General features: G+C 33.3%; 1 protein-coding gene across 2 annotated transcripts in view; it reads left to right on the forward strand.

Moving 5' to 3' along the window:
• The first annotated feature begins 279 nt into the window (after positions 1-279).
• The window catches only part of LOC145639077 (guanine nucleotide exchange factor SPIKE 1-like), a 28,506-nt gene continuing 6,535 nt past the window's right edge, over positions 280-22,250 (forward strand). The window contains exons 1-20 of one of the 2 annotated variants that reach the window (XM_081690213.1): positions 280-553; positions 846-1,083; positions 1,172-1,260; positions 1,337-1,446; positions 1,555-1,610; positions 4,270-4,367; positions 4,576-4,713; positions 4,857-5,168; positions 5,395-5,676; positions 6,466-6,633; positions 6,713-6,904; positions 7,046-7,089; positions 8,026-8,095; positions 8,608-8,769; positions 10,947-11,054; positions 12,872-12,909; positions 15,283-15,427; positions 17,529-17,655; positions 18,315-18,508; positions 20,913-21,043. In XM_081690213.1, the coding sequence (XP_081546339.1) occupies positions 422-553; positions 846-1,083; positions 1,172-1,260; positions 1,337-1,446; positions 1,555-1,610; positions 4,270-4,367; positions 4,576-4,713; positions 4,857-5,168; positions 5,395-5,676; positions 6,466-6,633; positions 6,713-6,904; positions 7,046-7,089; positions 8,026-8,095; positions 8,608-8,769; positions 10,947-11,054; positions 12,872-12,909; positions 15,283-15,427; positions 17,529-17,655; positions 18,315-18,508; positions 20,913-21,043 (2,834 nt within the window). In that variant the 5' untranslated portion in view covers positions 280-421. The remainder of the gene's footprint in view (positions 554-845; positions 1,084-1,171; positions 1,261-1,336; positions 1,447-1,554; positions 1,611-4,269; positions 4,368-4,575; positions 4,714-4,856; positions 5,169-5,394; positions 5,677-6,465; positions 6,634-6,712; positions 6,905-7,045; positions 7,090-8,025; positions 8,096-8,607; positions 8,770-10,946; positions 11,055-12,871; positions 12,910-15,282; positions 15,428-17,528; positions 17,656-18,314; positions 18,509-20,912; positions 21,044-22,250) is intronic. The other variant, XM_081690214.1, reaches the window with a different exon arrangement.

The raw sequence follows: 22,250 nt of genomic DNA on the forward strand, positions 1-22,250 counted from the left end.
TTTTTTTTTTTTTTTAAATTTATTAAATTTTTTTTAAAGATACAAAATGTGGTGTTATTATTAATTACTTCCTCCATTTCTTTTTAGTTGACACGCTTCTTTAGTCACGTTTGTCAATGCACTTATTCAATCATTAATATATCTTTAATTATCGATAAGCAAAAATTATAAAAAGTTGATATTTTGAAAGTATATAACGTGCAGAATCTAACAAGATCCCAGGTGATTATATTTTTCATTATGTATAAAGCACAAAACATGGTCAAAGAAAGATGTGTGAATACTTTTAAAGTCAAAACGCGTCAACTAAATAAAAACGGAGGTAGTATTTATCTCAGATTAAGAAATCATTCTTTTTAATTTTTTTTTTTTTAGACAGACAGCCTTTTTGATTTGTCAAATAAAGTAGTGTATTAAAAAAATGAAAAAGTTACCCACCAAAAACCTAGATCTGTCCTGTTTTTCTCTCACTCACTTAGTTTCACTTGAAGTGCACTCAACTCAACGTTCTCCATTGAAGCGATTTCTATCTTCCATTGAAGCAGCTTCTGAGGTAAGATGTTCTTTCGTTTTTGTAATCATCATATATCAATTTCACAATGTAGGTTTTTATGATTAATTTAATTCTCAGTATACTCAATTTAGGGTTCTAATTCGAAACTCGATTTTTGAACTAATTGAGTTATAATTACTAATCTGGAGTATAATTATTAGCTTAATTTGATGTTTGAGTCTAATAATTTGCCTTTATTTTTAGGATGTAGCTATGAATTTGTACCTTTTCTACTAAATTTATGAGCTTTGTTTGATAGTTGAATCAAAATTTTGTTGCTAATGTGTTGTAGAAGCCTTTAATGAAACTGGGGCATTTTTCTGTGGGCCCGAGGCGATTGCCCGGGCTCAGAGACGGACCGGTTCAGCTCGACGAGGATGTGGAACAGTGGCCACATTTGCATGAACTTGTGCAATGCTACAAAGCTGATTGGATTAAAGATGAAAATAAGTATGGGCATTATGAGAGCATTGGTGCTACTAGTTTTCGAAATCAGATATATGAAGGGCCTGATACTGACATTGAAACAGGTGAATTCAATCGACATCGAATTGAACAAACACAATGTTTAATGCAATGCTAAAAACCACATTAATGTTATTAATTTTTTTCTTTTAGAGATGCATCTAGCTGAGGCCAGACAAATTGAAAATGAAGATGCTGCTGATGAAGAATCACCAAGCACATCCGGAAGACCGTTTGGAGAGGTGTCGTATCAATGTATATTGTGTGCTAATTAATGCTTTGTCATTATTTAATGTGATTTTTCTGGTGTTTGTGTAGCATCTTGGTTTGTCGCCATTGAGTGCATATGAACCAGCATTTGACTGGGAGAATGAGAGGTCTATGGTATTTGGTCAAAGACTTCCAGAAACTCAAGTACAATACGGAAGGTTTGACGAGTTTACTTTCCTTGATTGTTTTTGTTATTTACTCACTGTTATAGCATTACCTTTCTGTCTTGTATGTTTGTGATTGATCTGTTGTGTTGTGCTCTCTAGTGGATTGAAGATCTCTGTCAAAGTTCAGTCCCTTATGTTTCAAGCTGGATTAGTTGGTGAGTGACGACTCTTTATATTGGTTTAATTTAGTCTTTAGGGTAGAATACAACTTTTTATTTCTCAGAAACAGTGACTTTATTTTCCAATTTGTTTGACTGCCCAACTTCAATACATGTTTTTAAAACTCAATTTGCATGTATCAAACTTATTAAGCTTGATATGGTTAACATAAGAATCATTAATGTTTTCACTCCTAGTGCTCAACTTTTGTATTTCATATTAGAAAATTGTAAATACCATGTTACTACCTCCATCCTTAAATAGTTGGTATAGTTAATGCAACACGCTCATGTGCTCAACCCATATGATATGGGCGAAGCAGAACTTAGTTTTGAAGAAATAGTAATTATTGCAACACGCTCATTTGCTCAACCCATATGATATGGGCTGAAGCAGAACTTAGGTTATGAAGAAAAAGTAGTTATTGCAACACACTCATGTGTTGACCCATATGATATGGACTGAAGCAGAACTTAGGTCATGAGGAAATATTACCTCCCCTTTTATGACCAAAGAAATAATACAAAGCCAAAACATCTAACTCTATATAACCTGTCATATTCTTTAATCAATCAAACAAAACGAAAACTGAAAATTATAATATAAAGTTTCTTTACATGTCTTTAAAATTTGATTCAAACTCACACAAAATTATGAACACTTGAACATACTCATATTTACCTATGTGAAGAAAGAAATATTTTATTTCTATTTTATTTTGGGCTAGACGTTGCTGTCCTCAGACAATCCTCGATTATCATACTCAAGTACTTGTCAAACAAGTCATCTGCCTTCAACCCCGCGCAAAAGGTAAACAGGAGATGCACTTAGTTGATTTACAGCACTCGAATCTAAAATAAATCATAACAAGGTTTTATTTTATTCATGTTTAGCTATTTAAATTTTAAATTCATGTACAGCAAACACATTTTTTGATGTATCTTTTCATAACACACTAGTACTTAATTCCTTTTCATAATAGGATTACTCTTTCAAAGCCTTTATCCAAATTATTTTATGTATAAATACTTAAACTTAAATTGCTACCATGATGAAGTTCAATGTTTCCAATTTGTCATTTCACGGTGGTGTAATGTAACCACAGTAAGTTGCTGCTTTCGCCATTCCCCACTGAGTGATATCTTATTCTTCACTAATATCCTTATTTAGCAATTCGTTATTCCGTTTACTTATGTAGCTTCTTGGAAGTTGGAATGGTCGATGTCTTATTATCTTAGTGCTATACTCAACTATGAAATTCCTCTTTTAATTTGAATTTCTTTCCTTATTTTCTGTTTCTTTTGTTCCATTGGTGAAATCTATTGGCAGTGGTCGAAAGTTTGGTTTTGAAGGAGTCTCTGGCTGAACTACATTCATTGTTCTCATTTTATGTTTTACTATGTCTCTACTGTATGGAATGTCCTTAGCTTAAATGTTCGGAGGAATCAATCAAATCCTTAATTCAATCAATGAAAGACGTTAATTGATTTGTGTTTTTTTTTTTTTTTTTTCTTTTCATTTTATGTATACATTATGTCTCTAATCTGTAGAATGCTCTTAGCTCAAAAGTCTCAGAAAAGAATCAATGAAAGTGTTCCTAATGTTCATTACTTCATTGACTCAGTTTTTCAAATGTGACGAAGTTTAGAATTGCGGGTTTTGGGCAACACTATTTTATATTCAATCCGTTTTTGCATTGCTAGGATTTATTTATTTATTTTTGGGTAGGAACCTTAGCTTTGGTTGTTTGTATGTCACTCTACACTGCAGTGAAGAGTATTTTATCTGAATAAGTTATTCTTAACTTAAAAATAAGGCTAACTCTACTTTAGTAGTACTAGACCCACTATACTGTAATGCACAGCTAATTTCTGCTAACATGAAGCCTATTTCTATCAAAATTTAACTTAGACAAGAGTTCAATGGGGCTACTTTTGGCTCTCTTTCCCTACCTTTTTTGTAGTAAGATTAGGAGCAGGGGAAGAAACAAGGAACCAAAAAAACTCACAATCTCACATTTCCATTCAAAAAGAGGGGTTCCCTGAACTTTTCATCGAACAAATATGGGAAAGAATAATGTTGAAAATTTAAAGCAAGCTCTTGCTTGAAAAACCATGTAATTTAGTTGACACACCTGCTTGGTGTGAGCCTCCTGAATTAACTTCGTCCTACCTAGTCTAGGATAACTAGTTTCTCTCACTTGCTATCAGAGTGTGGCCGTTGGCCTTTGTAGCCCTGCTGTTGTATATGGAAATGCTACCCATGATTAGCTCAAGAATTACAATTTCTTAACCCCAGGAACATTTCATACATAGCCACTGATCCCACACTTAACCTAGAAATCTTTGGTTGTGTGTCCATTATTCTTTCATAAAACAATTTCATTGAAATGAAGAAAAAAAGAAACAATTGAGAAATTATTTGGAATTTGAATTGCACTATTAAGGTGACAGTATGGAAATTTATGTAGTGTAGAAGTCAAATAAGAGGAGTAATGAAGAAAATGTATAACTTTCATGGAACCATCTGTATTTTATTTTTTCCATGCATCGTTTATCAAAAATATCTAGCAAAGATCGTTTATAATTTTCTTGTGTACTACAAACTATATTATTACTGTTATGTCTTTTTAAATTTTTTATTTGATCTTTGCAGAACCATTCTATGGAACTATTTGCTTATATAACAAAGAGAAAAGAGAGAAGTTATCAGAGGACTTCATTTTCCAGGTGCTCCCTGCAGAAATGGAAAATGTAAGCTATGGAAGAGCAGTATTGCATTTCAAGCCATGTTCAACATCTTGACACATTGTCATTTTGAATTCTAAAAGTGGAAAGCAAAAGAAATTTTATTGTGCATTCCCTTCCAGAATTATATTCTTTATCCAAGTCTGCATTTCTTGAGTAAGCTATGAGAATCTTCCAGACACTTACTGCCTTCTTATATTCCACCTGTTTGCAGTCTGGTATTTCAAATGACTCTCGAGCAATATTCTACCTAGATGCTCCCTCAGCATCAGTTTGCTTGTTGATCCAGCTGGAGAAGCCTGCCACTGAAGAAGGAGGCATCACTTCGTCTGTCTACTCCCGAAAAGAACCAGTGCGTATCCCATCTATTATAAGCTTTGAATTTCTAGATTTGACTTAGAATAATTTTTTTAATCTTTGTGATGCTTGTGCCTTGAGCACATTATTATGTTAATCTTTAATCTTTGACTTAAATAATGCTTTTCTTATTTTCAGATACAGCTTAGTGAGAGAGAGAGGCAAAAATTGCTGGTTTGGTCTCGAGTAATGCCTTACAGAGAGTCATTTGCGTGGGCTATGGTACCATTATTTGACAATACCATCGCTGGAACCTCTGGTGGAACTGCTTCTCCCAGTAGCCCTCTGGCACCGAGTGTATCTGGTTCTAGTTTCCATGAGGGTGTATCAGAGTCTACTACAAAAATCACATTAGATGGAAAGTTGGGTTATTTGAGTGGGAGTTCAATCATTGTTGAAATATCAAATTTGAATAAAGTCAAGGAGAGCTATACAGAGGATTCTCTGCAGGTCTGTTGTGTTTATCATCATTTCTCCTTCTTATCATCTGATATGCTTGATAGGTACAGAGTTCTGGGTGATAACTTTGTGCTGCGTAGCCTTGGAAAGGCTGAAAAACTTTGATGTGCTTTTCCATTTGTATAGTGCCTCTTGTTGTTGCTTGTAGTTTATATTAGAATACAAACTTTCTGTTACCTTCATCTGTTTTCTTTGAAAGTTCATTATTTTCTTCTAGGATCCTAAAAGAAAGATCCATAAGCCTGTTAGAGGTATGTTGAGACTGGAGATTGAGAAGCTACACGCTGGGCATCTCAACTTTGAAAATGGCTCAGAGAGTGGCAGTATGACTAATGAATCCTTTGATATGGGAGAGAGTATTCAAGATATATCACAGGAACCAAGTAACAATGTGGAAAGGTCTCAGAGCACCAGATCAAAAAATTGTTTTGCAGATGGAAAAGAATCTGCTCGAAATGGTTTAAAGGCTTATGAGAACCATGATTCCCAATCGGAGGTAGTAAGTTTGCTATAATTATCAATGTGGTATTTGTTTTAATATCTCTGCTGATGCTGTTGCTGAGATCAATCTGGTTTGCCATTAGATTGCCTTTTTTCTTTTGTATAAAACAGGCTTCGGTGGGAAACTGGGAATTCATCTTGTGGAGCTATTTTCTTATTATGAATCGCATAGATTATGATTTTGCTAATTTTTTTAAAAAAAAATTAGCAAGGAAAATGGCAAAATTCAAAATTTGTAACACTGGTACTCCATGTACTCAACAAAAAACTATATTCCCTTGTATAAATACTTCAAAATACCGAGTAAACATTACAAAGTAGAACATGGGATTAATAAAGCAGATGTAGTTTGATTATAGATTATAGAGACATTTGTATTACTATATAGTATAAGTGGACCATGTGTTGTTATGGAAGGGTTAAAGTAAGAAAATTTCCTTTGCCATTGAAGATATAAAGCATATGTAGGAAGATTATAGAATACCCTTAACTGGAAAGTAGGATGATTATAGAATAGCCTTAACTGGAAAGCAGGAAGATTATAGAATACCCTTAACTGGAAAGTAAGAAGATTATAATATTGTTCATTTTGATTGTTTGTAACTAAATAAACCTAACCTCTCCTCTGCCCCTCTCTCTGTCTACTATTTTTGTTGATTTTCCTCTTCGTTCTTACCCTGGTGCTTTGTCTGTAAATTCTGAAAAAGAACATCATTGATACCTAAAATAGATATTGAGAGTGTAAAGCTAAGATAATTAGTAATTACTCATTGAATGCAAATTGCAGTTCCATGCCTTTGACTTCCGTGCAACTACAAGGAATGAACCTTTCTTGCAACTTTTCCACTGTCTCTATGTGTATCCATTGACTGTCAGTTTGAGTCGAAAAAGGAATCTGTTTATACGAATAGAGCTTCGAAAAGATGACACAGATATTCGACGACAGCCTCTGGAGGTTAGTAACTATAGTTTGATCATACTCTTAATTGTCTCATGGAAGTTTATTCCCTAAGTTTACTTGTCATTTATTCTAGGCAACATACCCCAGGGAGCCTGGTGCATCACTAGAGAAGTGGGCTCATACACAAGTTGCAGTTGGTGCAAGGGTTGGTTGCTATCATGATGAAATCAAAGTCTCCTTGCCACCTATATGGACCCCACTGCATCACCTTTTGTTCACTTTCCTTCATGTTGACCTTCAAACTAAATTGGAAGCTCCGAAACCGGTAAGCTCTTAGTTTGCTATATATATTCTGTATATCATCCTAAAAACAACAAAACTTCTTAGGTTGCCACTGTTTTCTTGATGTCCACGTTTTTCCTACTTTCATCATGCCTGAATGGGACTATCTAATATTCTGCTGTAGGTGGTGATTGGCTATGCTGCACTCCCACTGTCTACATATGCTCAGTAAGAACTTGTTCTTTCATAATTTGATTCTTGTCTTATTGTCATTTTTTAACTTTGACAGTATCAAAGTTCTTTTATGCTTCTTAATCTTCATAGTTCTTTTATTTAATCAAGTGCAGTCATTATATATCATAGACCAATTGTGTAGAAGGATTAATGTTATAAGCGGGAGGGTTTTGGAACATATGTGGCACAATAAAGTAAACAATATATGAGGGAGAATTTTTTCTTACTGAGAAGATAAGAAATTAGGAAGAGGGAGGACCACCGCCAGTTTGCCAAAAATTAATAAAATATACTTCTTCTGTTTTTAATACTTGCAACACACTATGTTTGGAAAGTTTTTATTTTGGTGAAAGTTGTACTATTACCCTTATTTAAAAAGCTCATGGCCCACTTTTCTTAATTACTGTGAAAAAGTGTGTGTTGCAAGTATTGAAAAACAGAGAAAGTATATGTAGATATCTTATTACAATCTGAAAGGAGAAATAAGTCTCTTTGAGTATTTACAATATCTTTTAAAAAAAATCCTAGAAATTAATACAAGGAAAATAGAAATTAAAATAATTTACAAGAAGTGTATTGCATAAGCCATTCTGAAAGTGTAGACGACACTCGAAGACGTGCATTGACGGAGACTAATGTGCAGGTGCAGCGAGTCACACACAACACACACACACACACACACACACACCTTTGTTTGTTGAAGTATGTAATACTTTAAAAATTCATTTTTTCTTAGGTACCATGCATCTATTATTTTGCATGCCATAATAACTCATATATCTTATTTGTGTTCCCAAGGTTATCTTATTTGTGATTTTGAACTACCATAGAAAAATTTACCAACATTATGAGATGGAGGAGCTCCAATCATTACAAGCCATATACTAGTGTTGCTGACATTCTAAAATGATTCCTGTTTTTTTAACTCAGGTCAAGATCTGAAATTTCTCTGCCCATCATGAGAGAGCTTGTTCCACATTATCTTCAAGATGCGGGGAAGGTATAACTCCATCGTGTTCCGTAAATTTTTTCCTATTAGTATCATGCATCGTTAACATTTATGGTAATATTTTTAGAAGTTTCATGTGCTAGATTCGTTGTTTTTAATTAAGAAAATAATTTTGAACAGGCATTGCATTATTTTTTTATTTAAAAATTTTAAATTTAAATGGTTCTATCAATGTGATCTTGGTTGCATAAGTCCCCTATGAACCATTTGACTTTGATGAGTATTGCATTAAATCCGTTTGGACTTGTTTTGTTATGGAAGGGGTGTGTGTGTGTGTGTGTATGAGCCTAAAGTGAGAAGAAAGAACAAATCTGGTAAGATTTAATGTTATTGGTCTTTACTTTAAGCGCATGAAACATATACATATCAATGAGAACCAATTCTAAATAAACTTCCCTTTTTTCTTTTTATTTATTTTTTGTATTTTGAAAATCTGTTACATTCTTTTTTATTTTTTATATTATAAAAATCTGAAACACCTATGTACGCACATTGTTATTTAGGAGAGGCTTGACTATTTGGAGGATGGGAAGAATGTCTTCAGATTGCGATTGAGGTTATGTTCCTCTTTGTATCCTACTAATGAGCGCATAAGGGATTTCTTTCTTGAGTATGACAGGCACATCCTTCGGACAAGCCCTCCATGGGGATCAGAGCTTCTTGAGGTAATTAGATCTTATTTCTTTTAAATTGTGATCTATGCTTAAGACTTCCTTTGCTCAAATTATCTTAAATTGTGTGCAATTGTTATTATCCGTGTGGTTTAGTATTTGGATCATTTGTGATCAGTGCTCCAATTATATCTTTATAATACTCCCTTTGTCCCAAAATAATTTTCTTCACATTTTCATGCCATTAAATGATCTTAAACATAGCTCATAAAGTATTAAATACACATATATCGAGATCATCATTAAATATCATTATGTACTTCCTATATAAAATTTCCTTACATTCCAGAACATCATATACTTTATCCATTCTCCTTAAATCCTGTAAAATACTAGAAACATGCACTTAATAATGTGGAGGGAGTATAATATAAGTAAATACAACAAATTTCATAATAATTATTTTTGCCCTCTCACGTAGTTCTATGCTTCATTCTGCCACTATTTGATCAACCCAACTTGTTCATGACCCATATTAATTATGACTGAACATGTTCCAACCTATTAATCTAGGGTGTTTATGATCTGCTCAATTACAACTCGGCCCGTTCTAATTTGTTACCCGATCAATTCAACTTGTTTATGTCTTGGCTCGATTTTGACCCAATTCGTTCATACCCGCTGCATGATTATCTCGGATTGTTTAGGACCCGACACAAATTTGATCCGGCCCATTGCTATTTGCTACCCACTACCTGATTAACTCGACTTGTCTAGTACCCGACTTATTTATGACCCGACTCGTTCCCACCCTCTATCCAGATAACCAACTCGATTATTACTCAATCCTGATATGACCTGATTTGATTTGAGCTGAAACCCGTTCTAATCCTGGTAAACCTGTTTTCAAATTCAAGCCAACCCCATTTCAACCAAATCGAATAAGACCTGAACCGATTGCAACCTGCCCCATTTAGGACCCGACCCAAATAGAAACTTTTTTTTTTAAAAAAAATAAACCAAACCGAACTAATCCACTTTAGCGATTTGAACCCATTTTAATCCCACTCAACCTAAAATTGAACCATTGACCCAAATTGATACCCCTATGTGGACTTGGTAAGGGCAAGAGCTTGCCTTTTAAATAGTTTGGGACAAAGTAGCTTATCTAACATCTTTATGGTGGCAAGGTCCTTGAGAACTATTCAACTGAGGAGGTTCAAGGGAACTGGCATAATATGTAATTTACATTCTGATCAGTGGACAATTTCTGCTCTTTGAGGCACTCATTTGTCAGCTTCTAATATATTGTTGCCTCTTTCCTTGAAAAAAAAAATAATTTGTTTTTAAGGAGGAATTGTAGTCGGTTATTGCTGATTAAAGGTGAATATAAATAGATGGTAGTGGAAATAATTTATTGTTTTTACAGGTTGTGAAAGAAAGTATAATGAGACATAGAGGGATTTTTTTTTGGGTTAAAAGTGTAAAACCCAAATGAGACATGGGGCTAATATTTAGGGCCAATATTTTTGGGATTGATGGGACTTTTAGTTGGGGACAGAAAGAATTTGTAGATGTTAAATTTGAGTGGGGCAAATAACTTGTTTATCTCAACTACTAGAGTTCAGGTTTAAATTCTTAGTTTTTAAGATGGCCTTAGTTATTAAATCTTCAGTAGTGAGAAATGTGTCATAATTATCTTAGATGTTAAATTTGAGTGGGGCGAATAACACGCTTATCTCAACTACTAGAGTTCAGGTTTAAATTCTTGTTTTTTAAGCCTGTTAAGATGGCCTTAGTTTTTAAATCTTCAGTTGTGAGAAATGTGTCATAATTATCTTAGATATGGTGGCATAGTCTCTATTTTTCTAGTGGTGATCTCTTCCATCATATTTATATACGAAATTTTGTTTCTGTCGCAGTTACTGAAAATTTTCATTTCCCTTTTCCTACTTCAGTTCAAATTGTAGTAGACAATTATGAGCTCTGTTTCTACGCCTTTTTTATTTTGCCATGATTTACTCTTTGTTACATCTCTATATTACTTTGTACCATATACGAGTATATCATAAATCTAATTAAGTAAGTTGCAAAGCCTCATAGTAAAAAAAAAAAAAAAAAACAAACAAAAAAGATAAAAAAATAAATAAATCCAATTCTATGTATTAGTGGAAAATTGCATTGTTACTGTTACTTGATCCTTATTTTTTTACACCTCTTCTTCTGCGCAGGCCATTAATAGTTTCAAGAATGTTGATTCCACTGCCTTGCTTCAATTTCTTCACCCAATACTAAATATGCTTCTCCATCTAATTGGAAATGGTGGTGAAACCCTTCAGGTGCTCTTATTATATTTTCTGCATCTGTTGAATTGACAAAACTGAACTGTGATTTTTTGAAAACACGTCTTGATTAACCACGTGCTTGTTAAAATATCTTTTGAATTTTGTGGGTGTTTAATGGTTAGCTGCTACAAACATGTAATCGTGCATTGTACAGATATTTATTGTCGTTTGAGATTCAAGAGACAAATTGCTCAATATTTTATTGCTTCTTTTCCTTTGTTTCATTTCTCTTGCATCCTCCCGTCAAAAAAAAAAAAAAATTTTCTTGCATCTAAGCTGCCATATTTTCATCTATCCTTGATATATATATCTTAAGTAATTAAGAAACACAGATGCTGTGATCGTCACTGTTTCCTTATTCCATTCCCTTGTACTGCTCAATCATCTATTTCATGAGGACTCCGTGACTTGTCTTCCTAATGCTTCATAGATGCTTGAAAGTAAAACGGGCATTGATCACATTGCTATATAGACATGATCATATTATGATATCCAACCCTTCTTTAATCTGCATGTGCATTGACTGGCTGTTAGATATCTTGATCCTCCGATCTGTTCACATTAAATGGGAAAATCTTCTGGAACGCTTCTACTCTTAGATAATGTAAATGTTTCTTTAGGTATTTCTTTTGAGTTTGTGTGCTCAAATTATATGTGATGTGTTTGTAGGTCATTATGTATGTTTTGAGATTAGGCTAGAAACAATTTGGGAGATTGTCTTGGCACTCTTTGAGTTTTGTGGTTGTTGAGAAATTATTAAATGTCTGGTAATACAACCTTGAGCGAGATAGTCATGGCCCATTATACACAGTTTACTCAAAAGAAAAATTGGGTCCTACCACGTTATACACAGTTTACTGATTGGCTTGGGAATCCATAATGCCACTCATGGGACAAAGTAGTGTGCTGGCATTACGGATTCCCATGCCAATCAGTAAACTGTGTATAACGTGGTAGGACCCAATTTTTTCTGTAACACTTTGGAAGATTCTTGTTCCTATTTCTCCATTGCAGAACTATTAAGGTATGCTTCCTTGTTCTGTCTTTGGCATCTTATGGATCCATCATTTACAGTATCTGTTCAACCATGATAATTTCTTCAAACTCCTCACTTGGCGTTGTCATAGATCCATCCTTGATTAAAGTTGCTTTCTCTTTTTACTTTAAAATAATTACGAAGTGGTGGTTATATATATTTCTAAAAGGAGTTTAAGCACATAACTCTAAAGTCTCAAGTAATCTATCATGAAGTATTCTCTTATCTAATGAACTTTGGGGTGGGGGTAGGGAAACCAATTTTCTTATACGAACAAAGGGCTAATAACAGAAACACCTATTGCGTGCAGAAGATAGTTTGTATAGGACGATTGACATGATTTTGGGTTGTGCATCGTTTGGTCAATGATCATAAAATCACCTGCCAGATATTTAATTAAGTAATACCATGCAAAACCTTTGCCCAGATAAATTACGGATAGTCAGAGGCTGATTTTTTAATGGATTTGTACGAGTGCAGTAGCCAGTAGGGGTTTTAGTGATATATATGATGTTGCCAGCAACCTAATGTCAAAAGAGAATTCATTGAATGCTATAGAAGACTCTGATATCACTGAATACCTCTTCTTTTTTAGAATCAAAGTTTATCAAAAATGCCAAACCTGTGAATAGGGTGTATTACTTAAAAAAAAATGTTTTTGCTGTTTTTTTTTTCATTCAAGGATTTGTTTCAAAGTGCTATAATTTCATACAGTATTGCTCTTTTTTCTTTCTTTTTATTTTATTTTAGTTTTTTTTTTTACCTTTGCATGCAGGTTGCTGCATTTAGAGCTATGGTTAATATCTTAACTCGGTATGATCCTCTGTCTTGACTCGGTAGTTCTAGAAGTGTTATTCATGTCAGGCAATTTGCTCTATCCGTTTCTAGTTGGGCTATCAAAACTTTTGCAAGTGACGTAGTGTGCTAATGGTAGACCTGGAAAACTGATCCAGCCGATTTCCCAACCCAAAATACCTGAATTGTGACCAAACCCGACCCGACCCAAATTGGAGTTGACCTGCTTTTGACCAATACCCGAAGTGATCTGACTCAGAAGTTACGCAATACCTGAATTAACTGACTCGATTTAACCTGTATTAATTGACTTGAAGGTCCTGAACAGACTCTATTACACGAAATGACCTCAACTGGTTTCAACCAGAATGACCCAAACAGACTTTAATCAAAAAAACCTGAACTAAACTGACTCGATTCCTTTTTATTTATCTTGAATTCATTGTGTAAGATTAAGCTCTAAACGACCCAGTTTATTAATACTAGATTGAAGGACCTGAATGTTCAATGGTTAACTTGATCTGAAATGATTTGATTCAAACTTGACCTTAATACTCGACCTAATCCGAATGACCTGATCTGAACTAGACCAATTCTTTTGACTTGATCTTAAATTGAGATTTTACATAATCAAAAATGACATGACCCAACCATCTAATGACCCGATTATACCCAAAACTCAAATTGACCCAACCCAACCCGAACCAATCCAAGCCTGACCCGAAGGCATAGTGGACCCAAAATGACCAAAACAACATGATTTCTTTGTCTAGCTAATGTAAGTGGGGCTTATCTGTAAAAAGTGGGTCCATGCCCCACAAAGTTATTGATTTAAATTTATCATTGTACATAAGAGCATGTATAAGAGATGGATGAGCAAAGAGGATAATGTAGAGAAAATATTCACTTAAAACTATATGTTCCTCATGTATTATCTCATAGGAAGCACCGAGAAGTCATATGCATATTACTTTTTAATATATGAAAAGGATAATAAATACATGCTGTTTCAAAGGTCCTGAACAGACTCTATTACACGAAATGACCTCAACTGGTTTCAACCAGAATGACCCGAACAGACTTTAATCAAAAAAACCTGAACTAAACTGACTCGATTCCTTTTCATTTATCTTGAATTCATTGTGTAAGATTAAGCTCTAAACGACCCAGTTTATTAATACTAGATTGAAGGACCTGAATGTTCAATGGTTAACTTGATCTGAAATGATTTGATTCAAACTTGACCTTAATACTCGACCTAATCCGAATGACCTGATCTGAACTAGACCAATTCTTTTGACTTGATCTTAAATTGAGATTTTACATAATCAAAAATGACACGACCCAACCATCTAATGACTCGATTATACCCAAAACTCAAATTGACCCAACCCAACCCGAACCAATCCAAGCCCGACCCGAAGGCATAGTGGACCCAAAATGACCAAAACAACATGATTTCTTTGTCTAGCTAATGTAAGTGGGGCTTATCTGTAAAAAGTGGGTCCATGCCCCACAAAGTTATTGATTTAAATTTATCACTGTACATAAGAGCATGTATAAGAGATGGACGAGCAAAAAGGATAATGTAGAGAAAATATTCACTTAAAACTATATGTTCCTCATGTATTATCTCATAGGAAGCACCGAGAAGTCATATGCATATTACTTTTTAATATATGAAAAGGATAATAAATACATGCTGTTTCAAAGGTAGGAAGATTGAGTGTTATCCAGTTAGACAGGTAGTATGGAGAAATATGTGCCTTGGGTAAAACTATGTGCAGACAAAAATTTCAATTGGGATTAACAATTTCTTTTATTATGTCTACTGATATTGAGTCTTTCCAACAGATCCTTGGACTAGTGGTGTTGATGCAAAGAGATTGCTTGTAGACAATTTTGCAATGTACTTGACATTCTTTCGTTTGCAATTTGATTGACATTCCTTCTATCCAGTGACACTTATTTCTGCTGATCGGCATTTGCTACTTTGCAGTTTACATGACATTCCTTCTTTGCATTGATACTTTTTTCTTTTAGAGGATCTTTGTTCATGTACCTTGTATGTGCATTTCCCATGAGATTATGTGGAAAATAAATGCAAGAAATTACTAGAAAAGAAAAAATAATACACTAGTTGCTGTCATAACTAACAAGATATAGGGTATATATTCAATTTGCATTTAGCCATTCACATTGATGTATCCTTCTGTGTGTGTGTTTTTTTTTTATTTTTTATTTTTTTTGTATATTTTTTATAATAATTATTATATTTAGAGGCTTATGCTATTATGAGCTTCAGATCATTTTAAATCATTATTTGTTTTGACGGATACAGATTTGACTCCTCATCATTTTAGTGAGTAGAAAGACTTCTATTGTTCACAGGGTCCAGCAAGAATCGGTAGATGATGCAGAAAGAAATCGATTTCTTATTAGCTATGTTGATTATGCTTTTGATGACTTTGGTGGCCGCCAGTTACCAGTTTATTCTGGTCTTTCTACTGTGTGGGGAAGTTTAGCACGTAGTAAGGTACTATGTCTTTTTTAACAGTTTTCATGCATGAAATTGGGGGGACAATGTTGAATGCAATATATTTTTTTTTTTAAAAAATATGTTTCCATAAACTAGCACATGCTACATCCTTTCAAAAAAAAAAAAAAAAAACAAAAAAAAACTAGTACATGCTATATGAGTTAGTTATGTAATTTTGCCAGCTACAGAGGAATGTTAGCTGTAATCGTAAATGAAGCTGGCAAATTGGCAGTGTATTTATTAGATCATAGCTTCTTATTCAAACAAAGAATAGTTGGAGTTCTTTTAAGGAAAATTTTTAAATTATCACCCAAAAATGTAACCATTTTCAAACTAACCACCAAAAAAAAAAGATTACTTCCTCTGTTTTTTCTATTATTGCACCATAGGGGTTGGGTACAAATATTTTGGTAGTGGAAAAAAGTAAGAGAGAGAAAGGTAAAAATACAACATTGCCCATGTGACATATTGATAAATTTAAAAGTAAGTGTGAAAAAGTAAGGGTATGTTATTTGTAGTGTAAACACAAATAATTTTTTTCCTAAAGAGGAAATGGTGCAATATTTGTGAAACTTCCTAAAAAGGCAAGTGGTACAATAATAAAAGAATGGAGGAAGTATTTTAAATTACCACCCCTTAAATTAAATAAATGCTTAGAGTACCACCCATTTTGAAAATCCGGTGGGTATTTGAATTGTGGGCCCCACTTTAGTTATTTCCCTTCTTATTTCTCCTCTCTTCTCTTCACTTCATCATCTCCTCCTCCTACTCCACCTCTTCCGCCATTAAAGCTCCCTTTTTCCCACCTTCTTTCTCTCTCCTCCAACCCTAATTTCTTCCCCTTTCTTCTCTCTTCTTCACATTTCTCATCTTCCCAAATCAATAAAAAAACCCTAATTTTTAATACCACCAAATCAAACACCCATACAAATTAGAAATTTCTCACCAGATCAAATCAAATCGATTTAATCCATTCAAATCCGATTGAAATGAAACCCACTGGAAAACTCTTCACGATCGGATTAATTACCTTCTCGTACTCCTCAAACATCGGCGTAATCCTATTAAACAAGTATTTGTTGAGCAATTATGGATTCAAATACCCAATTTTCCTAACAATGTGTCATATGACAGCTTGTTCTCTCTTCAGTTACATCGCCATTGTTTGGTTGAAGATTGTTCCGATGCAAATTGTTTGATCTCGTGTTCAATTTGCAAAGATCGCCGCTCTTTCCGCCATCTTCTGCGCCTCCGTCGTTAGCGGAACATCTCTCTTCGCTATCTCCCTAATTAATTAAGCCCACAAATTCCCCCGATTACAATGTCATAAGAACCCTAATTTTTACAGAAAAGTGAGATTACCTTATCCGAATTGAAGTTCTTTTGTTGTTGAAGATGTGGTTGCAATTACAAACGAGCTCAAATTTGTGGATAAATTGCAAGTAGGATTGAAAATTGAATTAGGGGAAGAGCTTTATAGGAAAAATCGGGGTGGAAAACAATTAGAAAGCTGAAAATAGCCATTTTTAGCCGTTACTTAGGGCCCACAGACCCACGGGATTTTCAAAATGGGTGGTAATCTGAGCATTTATTTAATTTAAGGGGTGGTAATTTAAAATAAATTTTTGTTTGGGTGGTTGGTTAAAAAATGGTTAGTTCAATCTATTTATATCTCTCTAAGATGAATTGCAGATTTGCAGTCAGTGTAAATAATTGGCTTATATCTTACCATGAGAGATTGCTTGTCATAAGTGTGTTGCAAATGTTGCCTTTCGTATGTTGACTTTGGTATCTAGTTAGATACAGATGAAGATGCTTTCCATGCATAAAGTATGTAATGATTGTGAATCATTGCATTTATGTTATCCATTTGGTTTTGTAAAATTTATCTGTGGTTTTTTATGAGGGAAACAAGGGTGTATGTTAAATTCCATTTCTAAGAAAAATGTTTCATGAAAAAAGATTTATTAATAATTAAAAAAAATGTTCTAACAAACCACTTTATATTTATATTTTTATTTGTCTTGCAATTTAACACAATAGGTCATTACCATTAATGTTAACTAACCATGAAGATTTATTGTTTTTATGTCTATAGGCAAAAGGTTATCGTGTGGGACCAGTATATGATGATGTCTTGGCAATGTCTTGGTTTTTTCTTGAGCTTATTGTGAAGTCGATGGCTTTGGAACAAATACGACTTTTGTATCATAGCCTTCCATCAGGTATTTTTCAATGGCATTTCATGTGATTCTTTTCATTTTGTCTTGATAGCAATTTTCATGGACATTTTGTAGGTAAGCTTGTTATTAAATTTTGTATGTTGAGGTGGTTTATGTAAAAAGCGAAAAGATCAAGGTCACATGGTAAAGGTGTTTTTGATGATCAATCAAGTAGGATTGAGGACCTAGGTACTTAAAGGAAAATATATTACTTCGTTTCTATTTAGTTGACATGTTTCATTTTGGCGCACATATTAAGGAGAAGTGGAAAAGAAAAGTTAAAGACAAAAATACTCTTATACCTATTCTACCCACCCACGGACACACTCTTACTAGTTACACTATTTCTCTCTCATCATCACCTTTCACAATCACTCTCTCTCCTTCTCTTCCAACAGTCTTATGCACCTCCATTCTTGACCACCTTCTAATTTTTTTTCTTTACAATTTCTTTTAGCGGCTAAAACAAAAACGCACAAATTAGCTAGCTGAAAAATATCAATATTGAATGGAATTAAATATTGTTCCAAACCAAAATAATTGGAACATTTGGGGTGGTGGAGACAAAATATTTTGGGAGTGATGTGATGACGAGAGAGAAGCACTTATGTTAGTCATAATATGATCAATTACCAAGCTAATAATTTTGTTTGATTGTACAGGTGAAGATGTCCCGCCAATGCAATTGAAAGAAGGAGTTTTTAGGTGCATTATACAGCTCTATGATTGTCTTATCACTGAAGTACATGAGCGTTGCAAGAAAGGGTTAAGCTTAGCAAAGCGTTTAAATAGTAGCTTGGCCTTCTTTTGCTATGACCTGTTGTCTATTGTTGAGCCTCGGCAAGTTTTTGAGTTGGTATGCTTCTTTCCTCAATATTTACTTAGCCTTATGCCCATGCTCCATGTTCTTGAATAAAATGTGCACAATAGTATTTTGGAAAACAAAAAAAGTTGTCATTGGGAAAGGGAATTTTTTTTAGTATGAATAAGGGCAGTGGTTTCTCTCAATGTGAAGGCTTATAAAAAAATAATTACAATACCAAATCACCTAGGGAAAGTTCCACTTTGGAGCTGTGATGTTTGAAGTAATTCTACCCTAGTGCCCTATGTTTTCAGTAATTTCATTTTGGTGCCCTAAAGTTATGTAATTTGTTTCACTATTTCATTTTGGTGCACTGAAGTTTTAACTTTTTTTTTTCCCTACTTTGGTGGTCTAAACAACATATTAATCCTCATTTTTGTAACAAACAATTAACTTCTATAGTCTTATTTCATTATTAGGTTTGTTTGTTTGTTTTTATTTATTTATTTAATTTTTTTTTTTTTAATTGTGTCAATTTTCAATCTCATTCTTAGAAATATATCTAGTGACTATTTTTATTTTTATTTTATTAAAAAAGGGATGACTCATTATTTAAGCAATTATCCCATGTCTAATTTTTTTCATTTATAAATAAAATCTTTCTAAATTTTACTAAAAGAAGAGTTAAGTTATCCACTCGATGTAATAGCCATGAGCAAAATAAAATGTGACTTTGTTTTGAGGAACTAGTAATATTATTTCCTTATTAAAATTTGAATAATATAATTATATGAATAAAATGTGATTTTATTTTCTTATAAAGGAAAAAAAAAAGCCATATGAATTATGTTTAATAGAGAATAGTCGAAGAGCAAATTAAATTTGAAGTACATGTTTTAAAAATAAAATTCTAAATGGAGAGGCTAGAGGAACTTTTTCTTTATTTTTTATACAAATGATTGACAAGGTTAACCAGTATAAGTTAAAGGCAGCGATGTCAAAAACAAAAGGTTTTTTTTTTTTTTTTTATTTATTTTTATTTTTTATTATTGCTTAGATAGAAAGATTATTTTCATTGTTATGAAATAAGATTATAGACGTTAACTCCCTTCATTTTCTTTTGTTTGTTTCATTTGAAATCTTATAATGCAAATGAAATCTTATAATTTAATTATATTTTTGATCTTCAAAACATAGTCAGGTGGGGTCTTGTTAGATTCGTTTCGATTTTATGTTTCCAAACATATAACTTTAATAATTTTTTGTAGTACGAAACTTGAGATATTTTAGTTACAATATTGAAACTGTGCAAAAAGTAAATAGGACAGTACAAAAATGAGCATAAATATATATATTTCAGGGTACCAAAATGAAAAAGGTACAAAACTAAGACATCAATATTGAATCATCAAACTACTGGGGACTATAGTGAAACAAAGTTTAAAAACTCAGGGCTCCAAAGTGGAATTATTGAAACTATAGGGTACCAAAGTGGAATGATGTCAAACCTTAGGTCACCTAAGTGGAAAATTTCCAATCACCAATCATGCTGCGTATCTTTTTAAGATAATCTCGCTAGAGTCATGGGGCATTAAATATAAGGAGGTAACAACTTCATCACCTCCTAGACAAAACCATCATTACATTAGTAAACTTTATTTAATAGTTGAATTCAGGTAGTTCACGTAATCCTATATTGAATTTATAAGAAGATTAAGAGACACACCTTGTTAAATTTATTGGGGCCTTAAATCACCAAAGTTTTGCGTTAACTGTAACATATAAATAGTGCTTAGAGCTAGCGTCTCAATCTGAAGAACTCTTAGCTCTAGAAACCTTTTTACGCATAACTTTGTTCAATCTAACTTAATTAGTAAAATTTAATTATGTTACTTTTGGTTTATCGTCTTGATGGTTATACCATGATACCTCTTAAAAACTTTATTCCTTCTACCTAGTATCTGCTAACTAATTAAAGTTTTCTATTATATAAATCTTTATAATAGTTAAAAATCAAGTATAACAGCTGATAGGAGAATTTAAATAGTCCAACTTGAGCATTAACACTTTTCCTACACTTTTAAAGGTGGTCCTAACTTGGATGGAAGTCAGGCGTCATTGTAAATTTCCCTTCACAAAACTTTCATATTCTATTTTCCATATGATTTAATTTGGACAGAACGAGATGTTTATAAATTATGATGTGTATATATTTATTGATTATCTGATCTGTCTCTAAGTGGTGAAAATCCGAAGAAGAGTAGAGGGTATAGAGATTATTTTAGACACCATCTATTTATCTTTAGGAAGTGACACACATACATGTTTTATCTTTATAGATATTTTCTTATCTCATTTAGTTTTGATGACAAACTGTTTGACGTTAATTTTGGAGAATTTGAATTTCTATTGTAAATCTTGCAACATAGATTACTTACTTTTCCTTTTTTCATTTCAGGTATCTTTGTATTTGGACAAGTTTTCTGGGTTATGTCAACCTGTTCTTCATGACTGTAAGCTTACCTATTTACAGATCATATGTGATCATGATCTTTTTGTCGAAATGCCAGGAAGAGACCCTTCTGATAGGTAATCCTGATCATCTTTCCTGCTCAGCTCAGCTTTCTTGTTGTAACTTGTTATTTCAGTCTTCAAGTCGCATATTTCGGATCGAAGTCTAATGTATTGATCGTTGATAGTCAATTATTTCTTTCTTCATTTAATTATTTTTGTTATACTTTTCAATTTTTTAATTCCTTGTACCTACAAGATATTATGTAGACGTTTTAGAAACTTGCTGCACACGGGTGTACAGTCCAATAGTCAAATGATACATGTACGCTATATTGCTCTCTATTTAGCGGTATGGTAATTTTATGTTCAGATTCCCGTCCCGTATATTGTCCTGGTCTTTATAAGAAACCTTGAAGATAAAAAGGAAAACAAAATAATTAAATTAAATGGAATAATAATAATACAAAGAACGATGGTACAGCAGGGATTGACCGTTGAGTCAAAAGAGAGTTATCACTCATGCAACAATAAATTGTATCTTCTTTTTCGTTGATATATATGATTGACAACACGTCTTGCAAGGCATAAGATCTAAGATCTTTACATCCAAAGAATTGGAAGGATATGTTATAATTCTGTGACTCTTAGGGAAGGGAATGGCTTTGCTTTGATTTGGAGTCAAAGAACACCTAATTTGATTCGAAATCAGATTCCATTGGGCATAGAATTGGAAGTACAAACAAATTTTGATGGAATGGAAAGGATGAATGAGTAAGAACTCATGCTGCCTACGCTAGTCCTTGAAAGCTGTTATGCAGAGACTGATTTGAATATAGAAACAATGTTAATATTGCTCTTGGTTCCAAAAGGTTTGAGTTTTAATCCAGTGTAGACCTTTGTATGTGTAATCCAGCACTATATTCTAGTTAGTTTGGTTCCAAATCAACAGAGTTTTATACTACCTTTGTTTATGCTGCTAGCTCTCAGTTTGGTAATGCTGACTACTTTCCCCTCTCTAGGGTGTTTCCTATTACATCTCTTTCAAATGTGACCTGTGGTTGTGATCATTCTTACTTTCAGTTTTATTTGGGTTTAGTGTTTAATGTTAATATTTTTCTTTAATATCCTTCATTGCATCCTGGAAACATTTCTTGAAAATAAGAGCGCATAATGGTTTACAGGTGTCTTGTGCCTCAGCATTTAATTTTGTTTGTTGCATTAAACTTCTGTGAGCAACTGATTGACTCTTATGTCTTTATTTAGTGTTAACCTTGTGCTTCAT

The sequence above is a fragment of the Chenopodium album genome, chromosome 7 (assembly GCF_948465745.1).
Source record: "Chenopodium album chromosome 7, dcCheAlbu1.1, whole genome shotgun sequence".
Taxonomy (NCBI): Eukaryota; Viridiplantae; Streptophyta; class Magnoliopsida; order Caryophyllales; family Amaranthaceae; genus Chenopodium; species Chenopodium album.